The sequence below is a fragment of the Osmerus eperlanus genome, chromosome 10 (genome assembly GCF_963692335.1).
Source record: "Osmerus eperlanus chromosome 10, fOsmEpe2.1, whole genome shotgun sequence".
Taxonomy (NCBI): domain Eukaryota; kingdom Metazoa; phylum Chordata; class Actinopteri; order Osmeriformes; family Osmeridae; genus Osmerus; species Osmerus eperlanus.
In genome coordinates this window covers 4257008-4284044 of record NC_085027.1, presented here as the reverse complement: position 1 = coordinate 4284044, position 27037 = coordinate 4257008, and the positions used below count along the sequence as shown (strand labels likewise).

At 43.5% G+C, this 27037-nt stretch overlaps 1 protein-coding gene and 2 long non-coding RNA genes across 5 annotated transcripts; all 3 read left to right on the top strand.

Moving 5' to 3' along the window:
* Positions 1-10837: 10837 nt before the first annotated feature.
* ube2q1 (ubiquitin-conjugating enzyme E2Q family member 1) lies at positions 10838-21003 on the top strand. Of its 3 annotated transcripts, none has more exons than XM_062470849.1 (13): positions 10838-11451; positions 12442-12543; positions 13707-13829; positions 14112-14168; positions 14326-14481; positions 15134-15218; positions 15329-15389; positions 15522-15612; positions 15750-15808; positions 16065-16113; positions 16210-16305; positions 17268-17334; positions 17596-21003. In XM_062470849.1, the coding sequence occupies exons 1-13, from the start codon at positions 11293-11295 to the stop codon at positions 17625-17627; spliced, it is 1137 nt and encodes a 378-aa protein (XP_062326833.1). In that variant the 5' UTR covers positions 10838-11292; the 3' UTR covers positions 17628-21003. The 3 variants fall into 3 exon arrangements, with proteins under 3 accessions (XP_062326833.1, XP_062326834.1, XP_062326832.1); XM_062470850.1 differs by having other exon boundaries at positions 10839-11451; positions 12439-12543; positions 14326-14466; XM_062470848.1 differs by having other exon boundaries at positions 10839-11451; positions 12439-12543.
* A 492-nt stretch (positions 21004-21495) lies between these two features.
* LOC134028517 (uncharacterized) lies at positions 21496-22510 on the top strand. The gene is made up of 3 exons (XR_009931538.1): positions 21496-21598; positions 21704-21793; positions 21926-22510. It is a non-coding gene; the product is annotated as an uncharacterized LOC134028517 (long non-coding RNA).
* Positions 22511-22716: 206 nt separating this feature from the next.
* On the top strand, positions 22717-25176 carry LOC134028526 (uncharacterized). The gene is made up of 3 exons (XR_009931540.1): positions 22717-22782; positions 22976-23088; positions 24472-25176. It is a non-coding gene; the product is annotated as an uncharacterized LOC134028526 (long non-coding RNA).
* Positions 25177-27037: the final 1861 nt, after the last annotated feature.

Sequence of the window (27037 nt, the reverse complement as noted above, 5' to 3'; positions counted from 1 at the left end):
ATCCTCCAATCATGGCTGTCTGGAATCAATCTGGTCTGCCACAGATGAGGTTTTAATGTGTTTAGAAGGGTGTGTCTGAGAGTGTAGACAGGGAGACAGAACAAGGGCATTCGAAAGGGTCTCTCTATAAATGATGCATGTGTGTTGTTTTGGACACGGAGAAGACTTTAGAGGCACTGACCATTTCCTTAAAATGGTTTTGAGAATGTATTTCATAAGCACTGTAATGACAGTTAATGTCCTCCACCCCTCCTCCTCCCCTCAAACTAAATAGATATTGTTGAACCTTTACACAAAGAAAGCTCAAAATAAATAGGGTTATCCTCATTTGGCGCACACAAACACACACAGCCATAGAGCATGAAGGCTCAGGGTGGTTTGTATGACAATAACAAATGGCCCTTTCTCTCATTCACACAGAAAAGCAGGCAAAGGATTGGTGGAAGGGTTGAATAGGACTTGGAAAGGCAGAGTGCTCTTCATTGCAGCACCCCCCCCCTCAGCTGTGAATAAACACACTGTGATGACCTGACAGAAAATGACAGGCTTCTTCAATCCAATGCTTTAAAATTCTGCACCTCAGTTAAACAAATGTATGAAAAAGAGGAAACAGTATGCCCAAAACAGTATGATGATCTGTGTCATCATGGTTGGTGCATAATCCCATAGCCAGACAGATAGATTGAAACAGACGTCTCCCAGGCAAAGATGGTGATGCTGGAGCTGGATGGACCGGCTACATTTTGGGCTTATTGAACCCAAAAAGATATCCCTCTCTGGGGACTCAATGTGAGGTCAAAGCTGGGCAGATCTAATCAATGGGTGTCATTGCTGGACATGAAAATGACCTGCCAGGGACTGAGTTAAGGCGTGAGGGAGTGGTATAAAGGCCTTGAGGGTTTTGATACGTGTCAAACATGTAGTGCCACAGAACAGTTGGGGTCTGCCTATTGCTTCAGAGGGAATGCACTAGGTGTGGCGATCAATGCCGCCTATGAGCAAATGACAAGTTTCTAATGTGTGAATGATCCCTGACATGAGGGCTTGAGTAGAAATCAAAAGCCTGGTAGATCTCTGATATGCTTAACTTTAAAGTGAGAAATAAAGTGGGTTTTTATGAAGTGCTGGAATCGTCTAATTGATTTTTGCTTGTATCTGCATTTTCTTAATTCCCTTTCTTGTCATGAACAAAGACATTGTGAATGGGGAAGCTGGGTGCAGATATCCTAAGGGGCATCAATTTAATTAGGTCCTAATCAAAGATTTACAGAAGTTAGACATTTCTATTATGAGGAAATATACATCACACATATATTACTCTTGACCTATGATGCACGAACAGTTTCTATCAGTCTGGAAATACTGAATCATTATCTGGATAGACTCATTATTTTTTGGGTGTAATTTCAAGACTACAGGCCAGGGCACATTTAATTCTGCCTATGGGACCTGAGACCAGTGAGGAAAAAGCTGATGTGCATTAAAACGCCTTTGTGATGGTGATTGTGTGACCGACCTAAGGCATAATGAACATGAGGCAACAGCATCATTTCACCCCTTTGTTTACAATTAGCAAAAGTATGAGGTCAGTGAGAGTCAGTGACATCATCTGGACAGTGTTTCACATATCTGTGATTGAATTTGTCCTCCGTATTACCCATAAGCCCCCTCTAGGGAAGGGGTGGAGGGGTTGAGGAGGAAGGGGCTTCAAAGCCACAGTAACTAGGAGACCACACAGACTTACGTCTAGGCCAGCGACTCCACATCTACGCTCAGACTCGCCAGGTTACTAGTGGCGCCGCTGTCTAGTGCTGATTACACGCTATTACGCGCACCTGTGTTTTTGTTCACCTGTTTCTAATTCTTGTTAGTGGAGTATATAACCTGGATTTTTCTGTTACTTGGTTGTCAGTTATTATGCGTTACCCTTTCCTGGCTTATCTTGTGTTAGATGTTTTTTTTGTTATTCAGAATTATGTGCCTCAGTTGTTGATATTCCCTTGTGGGTTATTAAAAAACCCATCGGATCTGCATTTGCCTCCTTATTCCTTTAAATACTGTAACACAGACAGTCATGGGAATGGGATTTAAATGCAGACTTGGGCCAGATGATATAGCTTGGAATCTGGATAGGCCATAGATTAGCAGAGCAGAATAGAGTGCAGTAGAGTCGAGTAAAGTAGATACACTAACAGATACCAACTACAGTATGCAGGACAAAGACAAGAAAAACAGTTGCTGCAAATATAAATAACAGAGACAGTCTTTTAGGTCTCTGTTAGGGTAGGTCAGGCATCCAGACTTTAGGCTGAAATTGAATGAAGGGCTTCTTCATACCCTGCCCTGCCCATCCGGAGGTGAATTACCTGCCTGTGCACTTAGCCCACCTCGATGACATCCAAGTATGTAGTTAAAGAATGCGACCCTTTTGGGGCCTAGCAATGTAAACATTTGTCTTGGATGTGTAATCCAGCCATCCACTCAGATTAATAGAATGAAACTCCGGGAACCATCTACCCATGAAAATGTCCTCAACTTGAATTACGTTTGAAGAGAAAATAGGACTACAAGGATAGCTTAAACAGCACAGGGAAAAAACAGGAACAGGACTCTGGAACAAAGCTGACGAATATCCTTATAAGGGTGAAATGGTGGTGTCTTTTCTCAGTTAACATGCTCTACTTTAAAGACTTCTGGACCCAGTTAATGAGCGTTTCTTGTCAGTTTTGATAGCGATGGTGCTCCTTAGTTTGTGGCCCTGAGTGCTGTGTGGACAGGTGTCGGATCAGTCACAGGTAGAGGTAAATTGGATGTGTCAAGGCTCTCAGAGCTCCAGATGGTAAGCCACTGCCCCCGGGACCCAGCAGAATGGCCTCTCCTCCTCAAAGTCTCCGCTGCGATCTATGTTATAGGCGGAAAATGATATCTGCCACATAGAGCTTCCCAGCACAGCCACCATATGCTCCTGCCTATCCTCATTATAGAGTATGTTACCCCAATCTCCACACACCCTCAGCAACTTAGTCAAACTACACAAAAACAAAAGCTTTACTTGTCTTTGAAACTTTTTGTAGGTTAACTTGTGTAGGTCGTGGCTGATGTTCTTTAACATTAAGGCAATACTGTGTGGCCAAAGAATGCTGGTAGGTAGGTAGCTGAAGGTAGCTGAATTTGCTGTATCAGAAATACATAAAACAGTCTCCCTGGAAACCTAAGCTTTGTAAAAAATACTTTAAATGGGAGTTGTGCCTCTCTCCACATCTCCCTGCCTTTTCACCGCTGCCGATCTATTAAGCCCTACTGCAGTAGACATTAACAACACTGTGATTGACAGGGTGACCGATTTACACACAGTTTGATCCTTGAAGTTGGCTCCTGTTCCACATCCTCTGCTCCTGGGCGTCTGAAGCTACAGGAGGCGGTACGTTTGATTGTCAGCACTGCGATCATAACTCTACGTCCGGGCCTGAGTAAGCACTCTTCTCCGCCTGCTCCTCTCATTTGCAACGCCGCTGCCTTGGGCTGCGCAGGCTATGATTTAGATTATATTTGTCCTCTTAGCTAATTGATTTAGGCAGGGCCTCCTTTTCCCATTGTCAGTCTGTCAGGGCCTCTGCCTATCCCAGTAAACTGCATTAACATTACAGCTGATAGATAGGCAATGCTGCTCTCCTCTCAACCCACCCTTAACCCTCTGAGAGCACCCCCGCGTTCTCCCCACCCAAGCACAGCCCATTCCTGACCGGACCGCCCAGGTCCTGAGAGTAAATGGACTTTGGCGGAAATGTGATTAGGCTGCAGTTGACTTGGTTAGAGGAGCTTGCAGAGCAGCAGAGCCCACCATACAGATCCACAGATAACAGTTATCCAATTTGACTTGCAGAGCAGGGTCCATTTATTCATTACACTACAGACTTCATGAAAAATACATTATGCACAAATAAAGGAGAGCTATCTTCCTCTATATCTATGGGGCGATGCATGCCTTGTGCCATAAAACAATATAAACTCACAAGCTTACAGTACATCGACGCTGCCTATACACTGTGTCAAGCTAGTCCTTTCATCATGGTCTCTTCCATCAGAATCTTTCAGTACAGGCATTAGTAATCACGTTAGATACTTGTCTTCATCCTTGATACCTTTGATAACAACAAAACATCACGTCACATCAAGTCTTTTTACTGACATTCCTTCTTCTCCCTCCGACGCTTCTAATCATCGAGACGCTCGAGTCGCTCTCAGGACACCATTAGCGATGCCACCACAGTTCAAGGTGACATTTTAGGCGTTGCTTGTGTACTTGAGCAGAGTAATGGCCCTCAGGGGTGCCGTTTAGAGAAGCACTTAAGTGAAGTGAATGATTAGTAGCTCCTTACTCTAATTATGTTTCTAAGGTGCTCTCATTTTTTATATATAGAAGTACATATTTATAAGAGGTGTGGTGGGATCAGCACCTTGATCCAGATTTTAAATGGAACATTGTGTGAGTGGGTATTTCATGTGCCAACTCTGGGCAGTAACCTTCTCATGAAATGTTAACCTTCTTTACTTCTACCCAACTCACAATTTGTCTAACTATGAATGAATTTGAACACCATGTAGATGTGTTTTTTGTGCTTTGCAGCAATTCTTTATTGGGCTGTCATAACAATGTTTTTCATTTCCAATCTGAAGAAAGGGTGATTCATGTCAATGAACAATTCAATTATGTGGACAAAACGCATACACTTACTATCTAAGCCAAGTCCTTTTTAGTGCTTAGTGATACCTGCTCTGTACGTGTATTTTCATGTTCACCTGGAACGGTGCATCCATTCATGTTTTCAATTACAGTAGATCAAGAAATGTGAAAGGACATTGCATGTAGTATTGCTTCAGCAATTTTTCCTGAAATTATTTGATGTGTTTCCCACCTTTACAGATGGGCTGAACTCCATCAAAGGTCGATGTTACATGACTCACTGTCTCTCTTACACCCAGTAACATCCAAATTCACTGAAGACATACAGTCTATTTTGCAGTATTTCCTATATGATTAGAATGGCGCCAATTGCTTCTTTCAGTACGCAGCAATGTTTTCAGCAAGACAAATGGACGTAACAAATATATGGCAAATAATCATTGTAGTGTTAAATAGCCATTACTCTGAGCATGAATTTATTAATCCAGGATAAAAGTTATTGGTAGCAGATGGTAAAATGACTGCTGGGCCCAAAGAGTGACATAAAAGTGAGTTGACAGTAACATAACTCACCTCTCTCCACGATACTGTTTTAATGTAGTGTTTTCTCTCAGCAAAGTGAATTGCCACTGTCATGTTCTCCCTTCATCCATTCCATCCTGGTCCACAAGGTGAGGTGCAATACTGTCGGAAATGGCTTTCAACCTTTTTACCATGTTTCACTCGTTGCCAAATAATATGGACATCCATCTAACATATGCTAAAAGCCGGATGAGAACTGTTTTCCTGTTATTCTACAGTACCTGTGGAGCCATAGAGCTGGAATCTAAACACACAGATGTTGGAATTGTAAAAGCTTTATTCGACCACCAAGGTGGACAAAGTAACCCTTAACCCTTTTGTTGCACAAAGATATTGTACCAGATCTTAAGCATTCAGATTATGTTTCGTCAGAGGAGATCTATGCCAGCCAGAATGAGCTTTGTAATACTGGTAGGAGCGTGTGAATGTCTTCAATGCTAAGAGTTTAGGGTCATATTTAACAATATTACAAACAGATAGTATCTTGTAATGTATTCAACCTCTCAACAATTATTCACACCGTAAAGTCAATGTGCTGAATTGATATCCATGTAATACATGCTTTGCAGTAAAATATTAACTTTCAAGGTCAACGTCTTGCATGTGAATGTGACATTAAACTAATTGCACAGCGTAAAGGGCAGCGTCTCCCTTTGGTTAATTTCCATAAATTTCCGGCCTGGTGATGTACAGTCCTTTATGAAGGCCCAGTGGTGGTGCTGGGCCCACTGAGGATGAGAGATAGGGAGCCTCTTTGTAAATGAGCTGCAATCTCTATCACTCAGCCGGGTGATGCACAGGTGGCGCGGTTCCCAGCCTGCGGGGCCAGGATGCAGGACGCCACACGTGTACAGTACTGTACGTCCTGGACGAAGACACTGCTTGCTGCTTCTCCCGGAGAGATGTATTCTCACCGTTCCCCGAAAGAAAATTGGATCTTGTTTCTCCTTGCAGTAGGGAATGGTGCTGTCTGCTGTGACAAACTATACCTGTGTATGTGGTGAGTCAGCAGGAGAGGCAACGGCAATTAAGACTGAGAATTGAGGGATGGCTTCTGCCATTCAGAGTTAGACCTCGGAACACCCCAAAGTAGGCGGAGAGAAATTCTACTGCCGCAACTGTTTAACTCTGTAAGACCAAAGTGCTGTCAGATCTTTCTGCATTTGACATGGTAAACCTGTCTGATTAAGTGGACATTAGCAGACAAATTAGTTTAAGTAGCCATGAGACAGTATACAGTGTCCTGGGTTGCACTGTATAGGCCTAGTATGCCAACATGGCAGTTTGTCCACGTTATTAATCTCACTTAGTGAGACTACCGAGACAATTAATGGTTCATCAAGAAAGGTGCTGGCACCTGATCACAAACTGCCCTTTAATTAGATTAAGAACACATACGACAACAATCAACCAGTATTTGTATAGGCGTCCTTCAAGATAATGGTAAGGGCTGTACTTTAAGCTGAAATGGCAGGGCCTTCAATAGCATAGCTGGGCTCTGTCATAAAGTAATAATAAAGACAGTAAATGCTGGGGTGTGATTTGCTTCCCCTGTCCAGGGTGGAAATGAGCCTCTGCCTCTTTAATTAACTTTCTTCAGCTATAGGGTACAGGACAGAGACAGGACAGTGGCAAAAGATAAATCATAACAGACAACAGCAATCTGCCTCTTTATTAAGCAGTACACACGCATCCGCCTGACAAACTCCAGGTCAGCTCTTCAATCATAAAACAAGTCTGAAAGGACAATCACCATTTAAACAAAGATGTTTATTTCACTCTGTACAAGCTCCATTTTCCCTCCTGACTCAACCTTCAAAAAGACTGGTCAGAAACAGGCCCACCTGGCACATCATTGTTAATGGAGGTATAAGTGATGTATCATACACAGGGACAGGAAAAGAGAGAATTGTAACTGTCATTAAACCTGTCTATTAGTTTACAGAGTTGTTCTCGCAGTCATTACAAATGTCATCAGGAGAGAAGATTCAAGAAGGTTAACTGTTTTGAGCAGAGGCTTATGTGGCTGTTTCATTCTGCAACATTATATCCTTGTCGTAAACTCAGAAAGTGGGTATGCCTCGCTCCTGAATGCCCATCTGCTCTCTGCAATCGATGGTAAGTAATTACCCGGTAACAAGGAGTAGATGTTATTGATTATACCTGCCACTGAAAGTCACCTCTGGTAAGCGCAGGTCAGGTTAAACAGCTCTTGGACTTTGCATCAAGAGGACGGTTGAAAATGACAGAGCTATAGTATGAGTGTTGACTATGAGAATGAATGAGGAAACACCCACTCAATTTATTCTCTTTTTGATAGAAAACTGAAACTGTACTTGGGAATGCAAATCAATGTTTTCTGGTTCAAAGTATTTCTAAATGAATGTATGTAGGTAATGGACTATTAATGGCAATAGAGAAATAGATATGTTTTTCATGATTTATATGAAAATAATAAATATCAACAGCTGAAGGAAAGGTCATAATTAAATTGAGTTTGGTAGGTCGATTTTCTGGTATTATTCTGTTTAATAGATATATGGGCCAATATTAAATGCCACTAGAAGCAAATGGCTGAGCATGACAAAAACAAATAGCAAAATCATAGATTTCTGATGTGTTTTTCCAAGTTACTGTCGTGCTGCTCTATTCTCCATAATAAAACAGGGAGTCAGGTGGCTGAGCGGTGAGGGAATCGGGCTAGTAATCCGAAGGTTGCCAACTGACGTTGTGTCCTTGGGCAAGGCACTTCACCCTACTTGCCTCGGGGGAATGTCCCTGTACTTACTGTAAGTCGCTCTGGATAAGAGCGTCTGCTAAATGACTAAAATGTAAATGTAAAACAGGATTAACGTTAAGAATAAGAAAAATACTATTACAATTGTAAAGCTACTTATTAAAAATATATATCTTTTAAAAACTGAACGACAGTCTCAGCTGACCCATAAAACCTATTCTACATTCTGCTCAAAGTGAATTATTGTTGTGGTGGTCTGACCAACACTCTGACCTCTTAAGGTCATTAATCACACACACACAGATGGGATTTTGACGAATAGATGAGATGAAACCAGGAGTCTGTATTAGTCATACCTCATGTTCACCACTCCACCCACAGAAGGTTTTATGAGAAAGAAACAACACCTCGGTCTCCTGTATAAAGTCAGAAAAATGAATTACTCTGTGCACTGGAGTGAAACGATGGCCTTTGCAGGGCCACCAACGCCTTACCCAAACCCATCAGTGGCCACTTGACCTTGGGACACGTTTGGTAGCATTGGTAATACAGAACAACAGTTAGTATTAAGGTTCCTGTGCATGTACAGCAGATATACATTGGAAAGGTGTGATATGTGTAATGATGTTAGTGATTGCTGTTTAAATCAATGGGACAACGGCAAGGGGAGCTGACCTATGCACTTTTGTAAAACTCTCTTTTGGAAGTCGCTTTGGATAAATAAGTCTGCTAAATGCATAAATTTAAATTTAGGGATAGGACCTGGTTCGTTAATGTGAATTATTCATGTCTTGCCACCCACCTTCACTCAAGCACATTTACCTTTGTCACTCACCAAAACAATCAAGTACAGTTCATTTTGGTGAGTAATTTTGATCTAGAGGTTTGATTTTGATCATACCAAGCTATAAAATAAACCCTGAGAAGTTGTTTTTTGTGAAAACTTTAAAACAGTTAATGTTAACTTACTGATAAGATGTAAAACCATAAACTTACACATTAAGTAACAAGAATCCATTTTTGTCTATTTCATTTTGATCATACAAAACCAAAAATGTCATGCCATCATGTGAACATAATACAAAATGCATCAGGCACAAAGTCATGCAAACAGAAGCCAGTGATGCTCATGCCAGCCATGCTGATTCAGTCTTGAAGGAGGGCGGGAGGTGCAATAGTGACAAATGTTTCAATACAGTTTGTCTGCATTGAAATCCCTATTCATGTGGAAAAATGCCATGGCAGACATGCCATAACCCCATTCATTCATCCCTATTCATTCATCCCCCAGTCATTACTCACTGGAAGACACCCCTTTAAATCTGCATTTGTGCAGATAGATTGTGTTCAGGAAAATAAGCAATAACAAGCGTAGGTGGATATGACCCCCCCCCCCCCCCCGCTTCCCCTCTAGTTCCACAAGACAGTTACAAACAATTCCCACTGTAATACTTTTGACCATGCCCTTAAGCAAAGTGTGAATTATACAATGACAATCGGGGGGGCAACTCCAGGGCGTAAAGTAATATTTACAATTACAGGTAAGTACGATATATAAATGTATCGACCCCATCAACCTGTTGTTTTTACCTCTTTTGGGGGGGTCCAAGTCTTAATTAAGGGGGTCAAACCCCCCAAGACCCCCATAAGTTGAACACTGCCCTTAAGTCTTGAACAATTGAAACCACACCATGCATACTTGAATTGATACATTCATTATGTTAGTGTCTACTACCATCTGGTGGTCATTCCACCTCACTTCAGAAAGTTTGGTATTGTGGAAGGTTCCATTGATGAATACCAGAAAATACAACACACAGGACAACAATGTCCTCTACAGCTCATACTTCTGTTTCCCAGTTAACCTCATTTCACAGCATATTACAGGTAGCTGTGTAAGGTGCCTGGTACTCTTAAAGTAACTTATGTTATAGATTCCTGACTAAGTACATTTCAAATTAAATGTGCTCCTTTTGGAGTACACACAGACTACACTCAATCATCTTAACAACAGATGGCAAAACATTTTTGTCATTGTAAAATATAAATTAATGTTTAAACAATACATTATAAAATTATGATTGATTTTATCATTTTATTTATTTTTTATTTATTTTAAAGTGACAATATATCTAGGAATGGCACCCTTGAACACTACGGTCAGAGTTCCTTTCATATTTCTTGTTAAACATGGAACCACCTCTCCTCTCTATTCACTTTCTTACAGGGGTACACCAAGTCCTTATATTAGGTTACAGGACTTCTGTTTGTGACAGTGTGATTAGAACACAGCATTATTTGGTTTGCTACATTTTGTCCTCTCCGTGTAACAGGCTTACTTACTGTCAAGGGATGGCATGCTTTTGAATTTTAGAATGCCTTATGAGACCCCCCATTGGGTGTCCAGTTAAATTAGTGGTCTTTCTTAAAGGCCCCTCTTCTTAGCACATTGAAGACTGACTGAGGATATCCAGCATGGTAACACTTACACTATTGTGACCATCTATCCTAACATTTTATATTATCACACATGAATAAATACAATGGAGATAATGCAAATGTCTCAAGAGGACAATCGTGCAACTGACATCTACGCAATTTGTGGATGCAAATTTACTTTACTATTCCTCTCGTTACAGTATGTGTAATTTTGGGGGTGCATCCTAAAAAAGAAACAATAACAGCTACAGTAAAACTGATATTAAATCAACTATTTACACAACCACAAATGTATGCATATTGTGCAAGGTTTATCAATATGGAAAAAATATGTTTTGATGCTCTAACCTCCGCCCTAAACTGAGCACGCGCTGAATGCTGGGATTCTGCGGGTTCGGAAAAACGCCATCTTTAAACCCCAGAAGAAACCTCTGAACAGCAGGACCAACGACGCACAGCGCCCGCGTCTGGATCAAGTTCTGCGGGCATCTTCTGTTTGTTAAGCGGTGAAACTAAAACGTTTTCATATCAAGGAACTGTAAGAACACGATCGAGACACACTTTATAGTTTTGAGACTATATTAACAAAAGGACAGCCAAGAACGACAACAACAATAGACGGAAAGAGACACAACGGACGTGCATTCAAGGCGTTGTTGTTGAGCTAGCAAGCTGGCTAGCCTCGCTAGCTAACGTCAGCTAGCAGCATCTTTGTTTTTAAACGGCCACGTCTTGCCCCCTTTGTTGTCGCTTGCTTTTCTAACGTTAGCACCATTTGGACTCGATTGCGTGCCGGCAGCAAGTCCCGACTTTTCCCCTCCCCAGCGGTCCAGCCGGAGATGCGTGGAAGATGTCGGTTTCGGGGCTGAAGGCCGAATTGAAGTTTCTGGAGTCCATTTTTGATCCAAACCACGAACGCTTCCGAATAATTGACTGGAAGCCGGACGAACTAAGCTGTCAGTTCAATGTAACTGGAGAAAAACTTCTGATAATCCACTGCAACATAACAGTAAGATGGCAATGATTGTTTAGCCAAGCAAAAAGAAATGTTGCTTCGCCACTACCTTATCTTGCTAGCTAGCTACTTATTTAGCTAGGTCGCTAGCAAGGTACTGTAGCTCTACGTCGTTTAACTTGATTAGCTAGCGTAGCTAACTGTAAGTTAGCTTGGTTGTTAGCAATGGCTAGCTGGTTAGCGAACTATGAGGAATTGAAAGTCAGCCAGTGCGACGGCGTACTTGGAAAAAATCTGCTTGCTGGCTAACGCGTTACAGCTTGCTGCGTAGTCACTTTGATAGCTTAGCTAAACTAGTCAAGCTAACGAATAAGCTAGCTACGCTAGCTAGTTAAACTAGGGGGAAAGACTGGCTTGAATCCTGTCGTTACGTTATTTGGAACATTTAATGTAACTTAAGATTCTTAGTAAGAATTATAGTTATCAAGGGACTCGGCCCAAGACATGCAAAAGACCCGTATTGTTCGTTATTGATTCAATTTAGTTAGCGTTACCTTACTTAAGTTAGCGGTTGTGGCGATAACTAACGCTACTGCGAGTGTTAGCTAGTAACCAAACCGTCAACCTTAAACCACACTAGTGTGCTTGACATAGGTCAACTCGTCAATTTGGCCTATTGAATTCCACACTATACGCTTTTGACTAAAATCACCATTACGACCTAGACCTAAACTAAGGAAGCTAGCTAGCATTCTTTTCTAGATTTAGCTCATGACGATGGTTTGGTAGTGTTTTTGGAAGCTAGAATCCGCATTGTCGTAATGATTGCGCAGTTATTTAACTTGGTAACGAGTCAGTTTTCAGACGGTATATATGTCTTGTATACATAGCAGGGAAACGTTAATCGCTACAGTCACGTAATATAGATAATGAAATATTTAAAATACATCTATTCGAATTTGCGTGTATCTGTGAAGGGTTACTTCAAGCTCGACGATTACAGTACACAACTTATTTCTACGCTCATCCTCATTCTAACAGGAGTCATACCCTTTAACACCACCTATATGGTTTGTGGACTCTGATGATCCAAGCCTGACACAAGTGTTGGAGCGCCTTGATGATGTGAGAAAAGGAAGCACTCTGGTAAGATATCAAATTAACTTTCTACATAAGCCAGTGTATCAGCAAAAATGTGTGTACTGGCTAACATAGCTTCGTTGGAAAACATGGTTACCTTCCCTTCCGTGAACCCACTCATGCCTGTCTCATAGGGTTTACTACAAGTCAAGATATACTGGATAATTGAGTCATTAATTTAGTTTCACAACGGGCACAGGCACATTTGTGTCTTGTGAAAATGGGTTGAATTGGAAAAAGAGTGCTTTGACTGGCCCTATGAGTCTGGTTAAGAATTAATGGGCCAGGCTTTATCTCAGCAGGAGCATTCTCTCTGCGTTATGACAACAACACTAGCCTGCTGAGCCAAGCTTTATCCAAAGCAGGCAGATAATTGGTGCTAATTCATCTTCGCCGCACTCTTTTCAATTACATCCTTTAGTTCACATTACACTAGAATAAGGCAGCTTACTGTACATGTAATATAATAGTGTGTTTCAATGGCCATACCTTTTTTTTGTTTGCTCTGATGAGTGTTTAATTCAGGAAGTTTGACCGACTCGTTGTTTTGTACTTGTTGACCTCATGAGTGCACCCTGTGCCATGCTATGTAATCCCCAGTTATATGGCTTGGTATGGTCACTGGAGTGTTACTTGAGTCATAGCTTTGTCACTAAAACCTTATATCACAGCTCTTCTACATTTGCTGTGAATAGAAGCATTCATGCATAAAAATACACACATAATCCTACATACATAACAATATAAAGAAGGAATGTTTCTTACTATTTTTTTGCATACAAAATAAGATCTCAACACATTTTGGTTGCTTGGATCAGAGATGTTTCTTTCAGCCAGTTGTGTGAGGGGTTTGGTGACAGTTCCCATCAGCAGAAGACAAGAGGTTTCCCTTTCAAAGTGGAGAGCTGTGCTAACCTCCCCCTGTGTGTTGTCCTAGAGAATCAGCGTTCTAGATTTCAGGAAAAGCCGGGACTGGTTGTATACCCTGCACATCAGGAAGACAACGCCCATGTGCACCCGAAAACGAACCTTTGGTGATGTGTGGCTGCGTGCGAGGGTGTGGAGCATGAGGAATGCTACTTGTGACACGTCTTCCCTGCTCTGTCACTGCACTGACTGTGTGTTGACGTGGTCTGTGGGCTTCTCTTTCCCCTGTTTGCTGCGCACAGCTCTTGCAACAGCTGAAGAGGCTCATCTGCGATCTCTGCCGCCTGTACAACCTGCCCCAGCACCCAGATGTGGAAATGCTCGACCAGCCCCTGCCTGCTGGGCCTGTAGGGCAAGACCGCAAGGCAAGTCTAAATCCTCCAGGGTCGTTTTTTTTTTTTTTTACAGGACAGCGAAAAGTTTCATTGAGGACAAGAGACTGAGGATGACTTTGCTTGGCTGATGAAAAGATGTCCTGCATCCCTGCTACTGAGTCCCTGTCAGAGCTGTGTTCTCTCTTCAGTTACAGGACCCTTTGGCTCAGTGTTTGTTTCATTACAAGTCTTGATTGCTGAACCAGAGCACAGTAATGGTGTATATTTTGCTGTCTGAACATGTTTATTTATATTTTTTTGGTGTCTCTTTAGCATGGAACCACTGATGAGGTCACGTCAGAGGAGGAGGAAGAGGAGGAAATGGGAGAGGTCTGTCACACTTTCTAATACATTTCCCATACACACTCATACCCTCTCATTCTCACTCGTGTCACATAGAGAACAATGGTTCTGGATTATCACAGCGTCTCTTTGCTGGCTTTGATTGTGTATGTCGTTGTTATCTCGCGTGTGTGCGCGCACGTAGGACATCGAAGACCTCGACCACTACGAGATGAAAGAGGAGGAGCCAGTGGACGGGAAGAAGTCTGAGGACGACGGGATCGAGAAGGAGAACCTGGCTATCCTGGAGAAGATCAGAAAGAACCAGAGGCAGGACCACTTGAATGTAAGTGCTCATTCGGTAAGGCAACCTTTTCATACTTTTTTGGGGTGGGGCGCATGAGGGGTTGTTGTTGTTGAATTAACGATGTAACGGATGTATGATATGGGCTTAACTCGCTCAACGATTACCCATAGTAATGCTACGCTCACTTAAGATGCATAGCTGTAGTGACTTCTGACGTAGGAAAATATGTTTTGCTGTAGCGTTGATCAAGATATCTTGTTTTTTTTGTTTTTTGTTTTTTACTGGAAAGCCTGTGTCTGTGTGTTTATCTGCATTTTTATCTCCAGGTTTTCTTTGAGCCTGATTTCTGAGGGGCAGTGCACAGTGGTGAATAGATTAGTTTGTGTGACGGACCTCTCCCCCAGCCTCTTCACTGCATTCAGTGGCTCAGCTGCTGACATCTGAAATCTGTCAGAAATTCTTAAACTGCCTCACAGGGAAACACCAGTGGTGTTTTAGTCCAGCCGAGGATATTCTTGGCATAAACAACAGGCTCTATTGTTCATTTAGGAATGCACTTTGGTGTGGAGAATGAACATACCTTTTTGATCGTTTAAGGCACTGTTTCACGTGTGTTGCTTACCCGTCTTAATATTCCCCCCCAGTGCGGAGACCTGAGCATAGTGTGTTAGGGTGTTATATTGTCCTGCTGTGTTGGACTCTACAGGGGGCTGTTTCTGGGTCAGTGCAGGCCTCCGACCGCCTGATGAAGGAGCTCCGGGAGATCTACAGGTCCCAGAGTTACAAGACCGGTACGTTCTGTCCCCCCCCCCCCCAGGACTGTGTCCTCTTGATGTGAAAAGACAGAGGTTGGATGCATCGTAGCGTGCGTGTGTCTTATCAGACTGGGTGTGTCTTACAGGGATCTACTCTGTGGAGCTTTGCAACGACAGCCTCTATGAATGGCACGTGAAACTGAGGACGTGAGTAACCCATGTTTCTGGGTCCAGAAGTTCCACATAGTTTGATTTAGATATACATTTACAGCCTGTTCGTCATTATAATATTTTTGGTAAATATAGAAGTTTACCTTCTGTTTTGGTATGCTTCACTAGGGTGGATCCTGATAGCCCTTTGCACAGTGACCTACAAGTCCTGAAGGAAAAGGAGGGGATGGATTACATTCTGCTAAACTTTTCATATAAAGTGAGTGGGTCTTCTACAAAGCATTCATTTTCATCCTTGATTTTTGATCCTTGTAAATCAAGGATCATGTTTGGACCTAAAGCTCCGGGTGCTGTGAGGCCGTACTAATGTTGTTTCCGCCCCTCTGCTCCCGACAGGATAACTTCCCCTTTGACCCTCCGTTTGTGCGGGTAGCGTCGCCTGTTCTGTCCGGAGGGTGAGTTCTTTCTGTGTGTGTGTTTTCACAGACATTGTTGTACTCCTTCCCTCCTGACTGTAAAGGGAAGGGTGGTCTTAGCCCAGACTCTCTGTCAGCAGCTCGTGAAAACCTCAAGGTCACACTGGGCGTTTGGCCGGTGAAAACGGGTGGTCTGTGATTGTGGAACAAGGAGATCACCGAGCTGCTGGGAACCCTGTTCCAGTTGGCCACCGTCTAAGTACCCTGTTCTGTTTTTCTAACCTTTTCTCTGTAGTTACGTCCTTGGAGGGGGAGCCCTATGCATGGAACTTCTCACTAAGCAGGTTGGTTAAGTGGCCTACTTTCCAGACTCTGTGGCAGTTCCTCCTTCTGTCATGGTGTAGCATCAGATTCTAATGTACTTGTTGTTCTGGTTGCAGGGCTGGAGCAGTGCCTATTCCATAGAGTCTGTCATCATGCAGATCAATGCCACTTTAGTCAAAGGAAAAGCCAGAGTGCAGTTCGGAGCCAATAAGGTAAGGTCAAGAGAAGCGGCTAACGGCTCCTGTTTTTTGCAGGGATGTGCACGATATTTACATTTAGTCATTTAGCAGACGCTCTTATCCAGAGCGACTTACAGTAAGTACAGGGACATTCTCCCCGAGGCAAGTAGGGTGAAGTGCCTTGCCCAAGGACACAACGTCATTTTGCACAGCCGGGAATCGAACTGGCAACCTTTAGATTACTAGCCCGCTTCCCTAACCGCTCAGCCACCTGACTCCCTACTCCCTCCCGATACTTGATGTTGATACTGTGGAGTAGAACAAGGTGGGGGCAAAGCTCTCAGCTGTGTTCTGCTTTGTGTGTGGGCAGCTGGTTAGTTCTCCCTCCACGCAGGCGGCAGCAGGCAGCTATTGCTCTGATAAGCCTCTCCACTCAACTCCTACTGGGTGTGGTTGCCTGGCACTCCCTGGGACAGGGCCGGCAAGATGCTGATCTCTTAATTCTGCAGCTTCCGATGAGTCCACTTCATGCTGTCACTTCCAGGCTCGGCCCAACTCCTGGCAGAGACCAATCTGGCTCTAGGCTCCCATTAGAATTTAGAGCAGACTGACCAGTCAGGGTTATTTTTAGCCAAGCGTCAGCCCCTGCGATTCTGAGTAGGAACGCACCACGACTGGTGTGTTGGGGGCACTTGGAAAGTTATCATCTTGGGCTAAGTGGGTGTGAAGTATCCGGACAGGACTTGGTAATCAGTCCCGCTGATGAGGGCTGAATCAGTGGGAATGAGAAGTCAGATAAGCAGAAGACGCCGCAGGGCAGATGGTTGAAGATGGGCCCAACCATTATGTCGGGAGTGTTGCCAGAATTTAAGCTATTTTAAGCATTTTTTCTTCGTGCAACCCGAGGCATTTCTTTGTACATATGCACAGGAGGTTTAATCTATGTTCTGTCTTTTTTGTGTGGTGTATAATTGTTGTTGTTTTTTTGTTTTCAGAACCAGTATAATCTTGCCAGAGCACAACAGTCATATAAATCCCTGGTCCAGATCCATGAAAAGAATGGTGAGTGTTCCCATCTCCAGTTACACCCAGTGAGCATCTCTGACCTTGTTTACTGATATTTAATCCCTCCATATATCACCCCGGGGGGGTTCAACCGATTTTTCTGGCAACAATCTCATGTTGGTTCTCATTGCAGATAATGTAGATAATCTAGCACAAACCAAATGTATAAAGGAATTTCATATGCAGATTGAATGTTTATGTGCAGAAGCCAGATGTCCCTTATCTTCCAGTTAATCATGTTTTTTCTCGACTCTCTAGGCTGGTACACACCCCCGAAGGAGGACGGCTAGATAAGGATTGTGGCCATGTCAGTTCTGGGACCCCCCTGTCTTAGGATCCATACCCTTTTTGTTTCTTTTTGTTTTGTTTTTTTTTCCCTCCTTTTCTCCTAACTGGAGTTATGTTCTTCACTGGATGTTCAACTCCCACACCAGTTCCACTTGTTCTGTGACCAAACTGATGACGACTCCCTTGAAAAACCACCTCAGCTAGCCTTCAGTACAGGAACCTCCCTTTCCACCACCATTCCTCTTTTTCTCTCGCCTGTCATTTCCCCCTGTCCTCCGTTGCGACATCTCCCTAACCCCGTATTAGACTCCACATCATCTGGCTCCGGTGATTCCCACGTGGGCGAGCGAAGGAGTGGATTCTGCCGGTGATTTTGGTCATGGATGAGGCACAGCTTCTTCTACCAGCGGAGGCTCTCTGCCAGGACATCCATCTCGACCACGCAGAGCCCCACTGGCCTCAGACTGGACCTGACTAACCAGAGACATCCCCCGCAGAGGGGCAGCAGAGATTTACCCCCAACCCCACCTCACCCCCCCAGCCCCTCCCCATTCTGGCTTTGTCATGTCCGTGCTTGTGTAATATCTGTATAATGCCAAGATTCCTCTTCCTCTGGACGCTGGTGCTCCAGAGGCTAGCGTGCTTACACATACCCTGGGTCTACGGAAGCCAAACTCCCTGCCTGACTGGAGAAGACGAGCAGCACAGACTCCTGTGGCCAGGGTGAGACTGCTGCTCTGTGAAGGATATCCTGTTGAGATAAGTGGTGGTGTTGGGGATAAGGGGGGGGGCTCCCCATTCCCCCCCCCCCCCCTCCATCTTCCTCCTGGGCTGGAGTTTTGGGCAGTGTCAGCAACATACCGAGACCATGACCAGGCTTAGCAGTGGCAAGTTGGAATTTAATCACTGTAATGTAGTTGAATTTAACTCCACATGTAAACTTGTAAAGTTGTATTTCCGAGAATGGATTCTAATTGTTTTTAATGTAACCTTGTGTGGGTCTTTGGGGGTGGGCAGGAATTGCATTAGTATACCCTTGACTACTCATAGCAGGGCCATCACAACTTCTGAAGACGTGTCACGCTATAGAAATAAGTTTGCTACACAGATACTTTTACAGAAGTACACACAAAAAACACACACCATAAACCATGTTATTATGTAAGCTTAATGACTACTACTGTTTATTGATTTCCTGTATGAAGTGGAGTTCTGAGGTCATATTTGGCAACAGCCTACAACACACCATTCCTTGTTCTAGTGGTACCTCATTCTTTACCATACGTTGTTGTAATTGCACAGATGGTGCTGTTTTGGCATTCCAGACATTGAATCTATTTGTAGCTGTCTCTTGAAACTTGATGCACCTCAGTAAGGCTATGCAGAGAAGGGACAGCATTGTATTTCCCAGTAGTGACGAGACCATACCAAAAGACATGTCTCCTTTCAAGTTTCTTCAGTCTCCAAGTATAAATCAACGGGGTCCACAGGTCCCAGCCATTCCCTGGTCCTTAAGAACTGCCACCACCAACCCACGGGCAGAGATTGAGTGGCTGGAAGGAACATTGTGTTGTACCTTTGGCCCCCAAGAGACTGGTGTATTGGTCAAGTCCCTTTTGAGGCCTAAGGTGTTCAGACGAAACCTCTCCTCCAACCATAGCCTACTCTATGGTACCTAGTCATGACCCTTAACCTCAGCTCTGCCATACCATCAGCATGCTGAGTCTTAAGTAGAATGTGAATATTATGCAGAAAAAAAAGAGTATGTTGCATTGCTTTTAATGCTCTTACATATGACTCCATAGGTGATTGTGAGCTCACGCTGTTCCACATTGTATGTCGTCCTGAACCCCAGCATAGGAACTAGCATGTTCCTAGTTAATATCCTGCTTTTACTGTCAACGTTTTGGGTCATCTTAAAGCTAACCTAATCCAGAACACAGTTCTCCTTTTAAAACGACCATGTATCATGTAGGTCAGATTAAGTTCCACCTGTGTTTGTGCAAGTAACAGCCACCTCACTAGTTTCTCAAGACACATCTTTGTAGATTTTTTACAGTTTCTCTTTTTTTTTCTTCTCTCTCTCACAAGACTTGTAACAGTCATGACATATGGCACTATTCACTCCATTACAGTATAAGTACATAAATAGCTGTTGTCATAGGCATGGATGTTGATGGTGTTGTTGGTTTCCTCTTAGTCACCTCCTCCTGGGTCCAGACATGCCCACTTATAACTACCCCTGCCCCTGTGTTCTCTGCAGAAGCAAACTCAGGAATACATAATGCGCACTTGACTTTGCAAGGGATTGCTTCACAAGATGCAAGTTTTATTTTTCTGTTTATTTCTTCATAACTGGTTTACCATTTGATTCCCCTGTAATTACAGTAAGCATGAGTGCTTTTTATTTAATTTTTGCTTTTGGACTGCACACTTTCTGAGTTTTATTCTGACAAACATCCTTCAGGTTGTTTAGAGGGGAGCCAGTTGTGCTAAGGTTGAAGTGATTGTTTTTGGGCAGACTTTGCCATTCTTGATTTAGACCCCTCCACACATCAATCTCCACAGATGTTCGGTCCCGTGCTGAAGGATGTTTTTGGGAACACTGACTCCAAACACACTCATTTACCTCAACCAGTGCTGGTCTACATGGGTGTTTTCAGGACAGACTCCAACTTGTCCCTTTGATATTAATTGTCCCTTTTCGCATGTAGATATAACAAGTCCTTTTGCTCTGTTGTAACTGTGGGTATAGGGTTGATGTCTAAAGATGAATACTGAATAGGGTTGATTTTTTGGGAGGGGGTTCCTGGGAAAGGGATTTTTTACGGCAGTGTAAAACCTGATTAACGAGATCAGGTTAGCGAAGAGCATCGGCTGCATCCGGCGCATTGTTAGAAATACGAGACCAAATTAATTCTCATCAGTAAACAAACACACAGCAGACTACTGTTCTTTCCACCTTAGCAGAACACCTAGTGAAGATGATAGGACTCCACCTCTCTGTCCTGGTCCCTGTGTCACCCTCCTCACGAGACGGTCTCATCTTTAATCTGGGTGGAGGTGCTGCTTCTCCTCGGGCCCCCGTGTCTGTAGTCTTGTCAGTTGTGCAGTGAGTTACAGCTTCTTTTTACACCTATTTATAGATGGGTGTCTAACATAAAGTCTAGGGGTTGTGGGAATATTGGCTTGAGACATAAACTTGCCTAATAATGGGTTCCCTCTCTGGCTTCATTCTGTGGTGGGTGGGTTATAAAGTTATGCACTGTTAGCATGCTTTGGTTTTATTTTATATTTTTCATTGCAAGGGTAATTTTGACCATGTACAGTAATTTGTAAACTTGCATCAAGTTTATGAATAAAGAATTTTATGAAATACTTGTCTGTTGTGGGCTTGTCAATGGTTGTTTGTTTTCTTTTTGTCTGTTTGCATAATCATGTGAACATTGCTGACCAGCCAGCAGGTGGTGTCTGATGTGCTGCAGTCTAATCTATTCTATTTTTGTTGCCGTTGTGAGTTAAATTATTTGCCACTAGAGGGAGCTGTTGCAAATGGACAGTATGACTTGTATGGGTACTCAATAGTACACATTCAAGTAAAAGTATTAGGTTGATGGAATCTCATGTCACAGCATTCTACTGTTTAATTTGAATGAGCAAATACAGACTTTACTCATGTTTTAATACGTTTTTAGGGAAAATGGAGGATAGATAACCATGTCTTGTCATTCAGAAGTTGTTCGATACCTAGACTTCAATCTCCAATGACTTATGTAGAGCGCTGAAGCTATAATAGAAAACCTCAAATCTCTTATTATTCTGGACCCGTCCTCTATTAACTGTGCTTGCTTGTTCTCATTCCTCTATGGACACTAGAAACCACTCTTACCAAGAACAAAGTGCATTTGGAAAACCTTTTAAAAGTCATCTCTGGAAAGTGGCCTTGGATAAACAGTCACTGTTCACTTAAAAGGTATATCCACTCCAAGAGACTATGACATAGACAATAAAAACTAATTTTAAATTTAAAAAAATTGATATTTTCAATTGCTTTTCTGGATCACAATCTTGTATGCAGGGCATACAGGCGCGTTTGTCTGAAAGGAGGGAACAGAGAGAGAAAGGCAGACAGAGACCATATCTGTACCTCTACGGTACTCCTGTAAGGGTAATTGACCATTATTGAAACCATTTTTATTTACGTCATTTTTGTTGATTTGAGGGTTTAGTTTGGCAACCCCAGACTTCATTATACTGCATGTCTTCATCCTATCTCTCCTGCTATCTCTCCCATCTATAGCTGGCCTGTACGTCGACCCTGAGGCCAGACCTAAATTCACTGTGGCCTGCTCTGAGGATCAACTGAACTTGATTGATAGCCCGTGGCTTAACAGTCGTGTCCATCAGAGCTTGACTTGCACTGCGCACCACATATCAGTAAAACGCTCAAGCATAACCCTGGATCAGGGGGTACATCAAGGAAGAAGCTCAGTTTCCAATAACTCTGGCTGTTCGGCATTGTACTGCATCGAATGGAAGTTGAAGACATGCTGGCAAAGTTTAGGACGAGAATATTAAACTGTCAGATTAGATTATAAATTGTACAATCTTTGCTCACATGTCATTAAGATGGTACTGATAGAGGGCTTGGCCGTGGCCGTGAAGCGGGTGGACTGCAGTGTTCATCACTTTTCTGGTAATCTACCCTGTCAGGCCAAATTAAAGACAGAAAAATGGGGCAGCAACAGTAACCTCCGGCTGACAAAGAGGGCCATGAACGAGACCAAGGAGCCAATCCCATTGTGCCTTTCAGAGACCTTCTTCTGCAGAGGAACAGCTGGACAGCAATCAGGCAGGTGTCGACCCCGCACAACAGACCCATCAGACCAAGGTAAAATCCTGTCCAAGGCACTAGGGCCCCAGGTGGCTGTAAAATTAAAGTCACATTTCTTGGCTATAACATCCCTGACGCATAAACTGGGGGTTGGAAGAAACAGAAACAAATGGCCAGTGGCAACGAGGGTAAAGATTGAATAACCTTGGACAGTGATTTAGTCATTCTTGATTCTCTTATACATGTGCCTAAAGTGTCTGTTTCCTCCAGATGAAGTATTGTGGAAGAAATTGCTGCAAAGGTCCACCTGACGAAAAAGTGATGTATGCACATTATAAACAGACCACAAATGCACTCAAATTAATTCCTTGTTTGTCTTAGAGGGACAAACAAATGTATCAGTAGATAGATACAATTCAATATTAGATCACGTTGATTGTGTATGACCAGAGGACTGGCACTGCCCTTGCAACTGAATGTCTCAATGCACCGCTGATGACAGATTCACCCCTCCAGGGCTTGGATATAAATCCCAAGTGAATATTGGACAGATGCCTGGGACACAACACAGAATCTCAATTGAATCGCATGACCTATTGCCAAGATAAAGAGCGAGTGAGAGAGATGCGGTAAGTATTTTCTGTAATCATTATTATTTAGCTTCCAGGCTGCTTTTTATCAGCATTGCAAGGGATGGTGTAGTTTGCATGATTTTTATTCCTGTTGCATACTTCCACACTGGAAAGGATGTGTGCCCTATTACATTAAGCATACCCAAATCAGCATTTTAAGTTTGTGTGATTGTAGTTAACATCTTTCTAGAGAATTTAGTTTTTCATGTTTTTTTCATGTTGCTATTCTGGAAGTTATTTCAAATGTATTCCCGGTTTGCCTCTCCGACTCTCTGGAAGATAGGATGCATAAATTACACTAAAAGGCAATCAGGCAATCCCATTTGCTGATTGTGTGTCATCTATTATACCGTTCCTTTCTGTTCATTTCATATGAATTTCAAACCAGACCAGTCTTTGTAGTAAACAAGTTTTTTGCTGTTCACACCATTCAAAATAATCTGTATGGGATAGTCACGTTGACCCTATCTGTCTTTACCCCTCATCTTAGACTGTCCAATGATCAGAGGTTTCCCTGTTGAGATGTGCTTCCCTGCACAGGCTTCGACTAGGCTAAACTAAATAGATTTCCACTGTGGGGGGGTTATGATTCATTTCAGATGCTTACTCAATACCGTGTGAGGGTACTGTAGCAGAAAGTCACCCCTCCGCCTCCAGGCCCACAGAACAAAAGGATCATATTCCTGAACATCCTTCCATGCTTTGGTGATCTCCGAAGGTTCCTGACTGCACCTTTATTTGGGTGTTTGTGAGGTAACAGGCAGTGAGTGAAGGTTATTTACCTGCTACATGATGCAGCTCTGTCTGGGCTCAGGCTCCAATTGCACTGGCAGATCAACGAGGAGGGCAATGAGCTCATTGGAGTAGACTATCTGTCTTATTCTGATTCCCAATACCTAAACCACAGAGCAGAGAGATAGAACTGACTTATTGTTAGGACATTGATTTAAACTGGAGATAGGGCCTTCTTTTCTCCCTTTCTCAATGCACCTCAGTCCGATAATGAAAAAGCTTATTTGTGAGAGATAAGCAGGAACAAAGCCTCTTTTCTTTTACATTTAACCCTCCCAGTGTTACCGCTCTCACAGAGAACAGCTGGTTCCCCCAGGCCATTCCACCATGATGACTTGTGGCCCTTCACAGAAGAGAATTCCAAACCTGGACTGTTCTACTGGCCAGATCTAAGGCTAGCCCTAGGATCTAGAATCCTATATTCCACTAATGAGGCATAGCATCTGGATTCGGGGTCGGTTGATGGCTTCATCAGGTTGAAGAGGGAAGGGGGTGGCGAGTTGGGGGGGTGGATGGAGGTCGTGGGGCTAGTTAAACTCCCCCACCCCTTATCCTCTTCCTCTGTCTTTCGTCTCTTTTGAGGAGCAGGAGGAGGATGAGCAGGCTGGGAGATGGATGGTGTGCACTGAAGAGCACTCACATGACTGATGAATGGGAAGGCTATATTGGTTAAAATGGCCTTTGTGACACAGCCAGAGCCAAAGACAAGTGCGACATCGTCCATCACTGAAGAACAGCAAAAGAGGATCTGTTTTGTGTGTAAACCAAACATTATAAACATATGTAGGATAATCATTAAAATGATATACATTAATTGAATAATGCAGATATTTCTGTACATCAATGAATTTTGGTGTAATGCCCAGTATATATCCTTAGCATTCAGGATGGAACTATCTTTACTGGGCGTTATGACACAGGGTACAAGCACCACCACAACAACAAACAAACAGACAATAATGTTAGCTTCCTTTCCTCTCTAGTGTTGAGATTCCTGCATAAGTCACATTGTGTGGCTGGCTAACAGCCATAGAAGAGATAAGACGATGTGCCATCAGCAGAGATAAGCATCTTATCAGCCTGTCTGCCCGTCCACACCCACATCCAGAGGAGACCTGTTGTATTACAGGGCTGTTAGACATGCCCTGACACCTGCAGATAAAGAATCGGTCAGTCTCTGCCTTCTTAAAGGAAAAAAATACATTCTGACACTCTTTCAATTAAAGCAGCTATCATTTCTCCCGAGCAGGAAGCGAGGCATGGGGCTGAAAGTTTATGCAGGGCCATTTGTTGTTGTGCTGACATATGGAAGGTTTTTTTCTTCCCTCCCATTGTCAGTGTTATGCTGCCTTTATAGCCTGGAATGCAATATGCCCTCAAGACAGAGCAAATACTGTATATACATTACATTGTGTTACCTGGCCTCCCAATTAGATTCTCCAGGCTGTTTTTTCTTGAGCATGAAAAATGTTAACATTATACTAGTGCTCTGACAACCTGGCACAAGCCCTTCATTTTCACATTGATATGAATTATGCCTCCAAATAGACCCGCCGTTAAAGCCTTTGGGCGAGATGGAAGATGAGGGTGGGTCGGCTTCCCACCGAACCCGGCGTCATCAATCTCTGAGTTCATTCGGTTCACAATGGGGGTCCTCCTTCACTGAAGGCAGTCGATAGATCGGCGCTCCCAGGATGAGAGCAATCCCATTAAGAAGGCTCTCCTCCTCGGGCCTCACAAAGGGGGCTCATCAGAGGCCTGGGATGGGAGCGCCGCAGCCATCTATCCTGATACTGAGGGAGGTGGGTAAGGAAGAGGAGGATTGGCTGGCAAATCTCTATCTCCTTCCGCTTCTCCAGAGGAGGGGGCGGACATCCTCTCTGTCTCCCCTGCCACCCTGTGCCTCCACTCAGCCTCCAGAAAACAGCTGTTTGGCTTGATTATTGATACCACGAGAGCCAAGAGATTGGTAGGAAGTTCTATAACCACTGACAAGCACAGCTGTGAATGGGATTCTCAGTTCAGCCGATATGTGCTGAGGAGATTTAATGTGCCGTTATTCTGTTCTCACACTTTCACATAGGCCTGTTTATAACTCACGTATCCAATGATACCTACTTAACAGGGTTATTGTGTAAATATGCTTTAGGGACTGCTCTAAATACATTGCACCAACTTTTATGGTAGACATTACACGTTAGCTTTGTAATATGCAATTTTGAGTAATGCCATCTGATCTTTGCATTCAGTGTCCCCCTGCTGCTTGATGCTAGTTATATTGCCAGAGGATGGTGAATGTGTTTCTCCCCTAAGTGCAAACCACAGGTTCCCCTGCATAAACATCCCTAACAAGCCACTGTTGCCATGACAACCTTTACAACCAATGTCAAGACCTGCTCTTGACAGCAGGATATTTTAAGTGGCCACGGCAGTATGGGAATGTGCAAGCCAGCCAGCCAAAAGCATGTTACCGTCCGTTAGTCAGCCAATGGCCAACGTAGATCCGATGCGCCCAAACAGGGACACCCTCCCATCCACTCTTTCTGTTCCTCATAAATGAGACCCTGGTTTCCCACTCTGCAGACTGATCAGCATGACTCACATCCAGCGAAGAGGAAAGGAGACTGGAATCCTGATGGATGGGACACGAAGGCCCATGATATTTAATTTAGCCCATATTTAATGACCCGCTGTCTGTGATTTGGGTAATTAGCTGGACGCTGGATAATTCCTTCCTTTTGCTGGCAAGGGATTGGCCATTCAGCTGTCTTCTGACAGGGCCCTGTGGCCCTCCTCAGGTGATTTAGTGCGAGGACACCTTTCTCCTGGCTGGACACGGAGCCCTCTCAGAGACAGGAGAGAGAGCAGCATAGAGTTTCATTACCGAGAGCCTGTCATATGTGTAATGAATCTGTGGGAAAGTGTGTCACCCGAGGCTTTATGACTGTCTGGGCTTTGACATCCATTCCTGCCACCACGCGATGACAATTTTTTTTGGTTTTCCTAGATACATCCTCTCTGCTAACTTTGTGACTTCTACGATGGATCTGTTTCCCCATCCACCAACATGAGAAGGTGTTGCGCACTGGGAGTTGCTTCCTCCCAGCGTGGCTGTAATCTTTTAGGGACCTTTCCACGTAGCGGAGGAAAGGGG